The 3,135-nt window shown below is 30.6% G+C and overlaps 1 protein-coding gene across 2 annotated transcripts in view; it reads right to left on the minus strand.

Annotated features, from left to right (window-relative positions):
- Positions 1 to 581: 581 nt before the first annotated feature.
- The window catches only part of Znf800 (zinc finger protein 800), a 24,192-nt gene continuing 21,638 nt past the window's right edge, over positions 582 to 3,135 (minus strand). The window contains exon 7 of one of the 2 annotated variants that reach the window (XM_029534914.1): positions 582 to 2,666. In XM_029534914.1, coding sequence (XP_029390774.1) covers positions 2,653 to 2,666 — 14 coding nt within the window. In that variant the 3' untranslated portion in view covers positions 582 to 2,652. The remainder of the gene's footprint in view (positions 2,667 to 3,135) is intronic. The other variant, XM_021190220.2, reaches the window with a different exon arrangement.

A 3,135-nucleotide genomic window follows, 5' to 3' on the forward strand; every position in this document is an offset into this window, starting at 1 on the left:
CTCTCAGCCAGACCTCCTCACCCACTTCTCACGCGTATTATCCCATCCAAACAAGCTGAAGTATAAACTATATCTGCTACTGTTTCTGGTCTTACACTATACTTAGAAAGAGAAGGTGTCTTTAGGAAGATAAATTATTGCAAATTTTTATTTTACAATGCATAAAGATGTATCTCTTTTTTCTGAAATCTTGACTACAAAAGAGGGACAGGAACTCATTGCTTTCAGTTTTACAGTAGGGATCAAATGTTACCTACAGTGGTCATTTAAAATTCTCCTGTCTCTGCTTCCTAAGTGCTGGGTTATAGACATGTGCTATCATATCTGGCTGAGAAAAAAAACTCTTGATCAAATAGTACCTAAAGTAGATGTACCTTTTATAATCAAGGTCAGGTCTAAATATAAATTACCAGTTTTGGATGACTATTAACTCACTTTACACTACAGTAAGAGAAAGTCATATGAACATTTATTCATATAGACTACGTGCAGAAAGGTTTCGGCACAATAAATCCAAACAGGTCAGAAAGGAACAAGAAAAGTCAATACTTTCAAATACCCTTGTTTGTTCTAAACTGGTCCCAATTTAGCCTCTCTTCTGTCTACTATGGCAAAATGCCACCACCTAGGTGCTTCTAATTCAGGCAAGTTCTGATACAGCATTCTCTTTTCTATAATGGCCTAGAAAGAAATCTTTTGAAGACACAGGAACATGTGTTTTCTTCTTATAAGGTGTTCTATAGCACAGGAATTATTAAAGAGGAACTGTACTGTGAATAGTCCTGTGAAGCTCACAAGTGGAGAAAAGGACTTCTGGTACTCTCTTCCCTCCTCCAGCATCAAGCTATTTTTCTGACTTTCCTACAATAATTAACAAGCAAAACAGACTGGAAAAGGTCAAAAGAGGATGTATGTAGGAATGCACAAAAAGATAACACCTTGAAAATGTCAAAAATACAGGTTTAATAATGTGCAACTAATAAAGATGGTTTATAAATAAAATGCCATCTACTACACATTTGGTCCCTAAATATATTACTCTATTAGTCATTAACGTTAGACCTATAACTACAAATTTTCCATCTGTGGAAAAGTAATCTGATTTTAAATTAAAGAGAAATCATTACTTCTTAAAAATAAAACTATCAGGATATAATTCAAGTGTAGCTGCTCATAGTCACTGAGTAAGTTTGATAATAAAACATTTAAGTTTCAACCAATGTACCTATGTTGAAGCACATTTAGCTGAAATAACTTTTAGTCTGGTTTATTTCATCACATATAGTACATTTTTCCAACATAAACATGTACATTCAATAAAGAACATTTCCAGCAACAATTACAGTCTAAATTCCTTTCACAGTATATTTTAGTGCAAAGCACTGAGAAGGATAAATGTTTTTCTACCTATAGAAGCATTTTATTATGACTTTCTAGATCTTCGACATTTAAAAATTTATACAAAAAGGATACAGATGGACAGGGTCCATTCTAAGTACAGTTGTGAACCTATCTAAAAACATGGTATATTTTCTGCAGTACCTTTTAAAATAATTTGACACAAATTACTAAAAAATAAAATATTCCCTAAAAGTACAAAATATTGATACACAAAACCTGTCCAAAATTTCATAAAGATAGATGTATTTCTTTTTTCCTAAAATCTTGATTACAAAAGATGGACAAGAATTCATTATTTTCAATTTTACAGTAGGAATCAAATATCTAAAGGGGTCATTTAAAATTTTTGCTTGGGAGAAAAAATTAAGATGGATACCCCTATCTTCCTTTTCCAGCAACATTTAAAGAAATAAAATAGAAACATAAGAAGTAGTTGCACATGGATTGTCTGCATCTATAAAATATCAGTAAGCTATTTATTACCTTCATATAAACAGTAGTAAATGTGTGTTCTTTAAAAAAATAAGAACTGAGAAGTAAGATTGCATCTATCATTAAAGTGCTTTATATAAAATTTAAAGAAAAATAGGGGAATGTTTAATTTTCATAAAAACATCTAATGTTTACAAATGATAAATGTAATAATGATCTATGCATAAAATGAACTGGAACTTTTTGTAGTATATATTTTAGAATAAAACTTTCAAACATTTAAGTGCTAAAGAAAAATTTAAATGGATTCAAAATAATTATAAATATTCAGTAGGCTACTAAATATTCATAATGTATTGATACTAATTTGTCTTTTGATCCTACTAACATACTCTCTACAAAAAATCATATTTATCTATACAATCTAGATAAAATTTTGCATGTAAAGCGAAATAAACTTAAACCACTAAAAATACAAAGTTTATATCAATTGAAAACTATTATTTCCTTCAGGTTGTTGATCATTTTAATCAACAAATTATTTGGAAAATGAAATTCCCAACATTTTTGTAGAAATTGTAGGCCATATAGTCAAGGTCTATGGAGACAATATATAATATTACAGCTACTCGAAAGTGCTGGAATGGGCATTGCCTTAGAAACTGGTTAGATGGTTATTGTTTTAGTCAATATCAGCAGTTACAGTTGAAATTTTATGAAAATGTTCTTTTTTTTCCTCATAGTACCATGTGAAGACGTTTAGTGGTTCTAACAACTTAAAGTCTTTCCACAAAAATGAACTCCAAACCTTTTCGTACATCACTTGAAGTTATCTGAGGAGAAATAGGAATAAATGAACACTTTTGAGTTTACCAATAAAACCTTGTCTTCAAATTACACAACAGAAATGACTTCTAAAAAGGATGGTTTCATCTTAAGTTTTCCACACAAGTAAAAACAGTGTGACAATCAAACCACATTAACATGAACATACTAATACTAAGCACTCAAACTAAGAACTTTACTTTAGAGGCTGTATCTCAAACATATTTAATACGAGGGACAGTAAATGTCTAATTGCAAGGGGCATAGATGCTGCAAGCAAACTTTAAAAATACAGACTTACAAAACCAAGTATAGAGGGTCTACTCCCTATTTTACATCACATTTTATAATATTTAATTTGTTCCAAAATTTCTTTTAAAAAGTAGAATTGTTCTTTCTTCCAAAAGGGGTTTTACTTTCCTTTTGGTCACAATCATATTCTCTCTCTCTCTCTCTCTCTCTCTCTCTCTCTCTCTC

This window comes from Mus pahari, chromosome 2 (assembly GCF_900095145.1).
Source record: "Mus pahari chromosome 2, PAHARI_EIJ_v1.1, whole genome shotgun sequence".
In the NCBI taxonomy this organism is placed as follows: domain Eukaryota; kingdom Metazoa; phylum Chordata; class Mammalia; order Rodentia; family Muridae; genus Mus; species Mus pahari.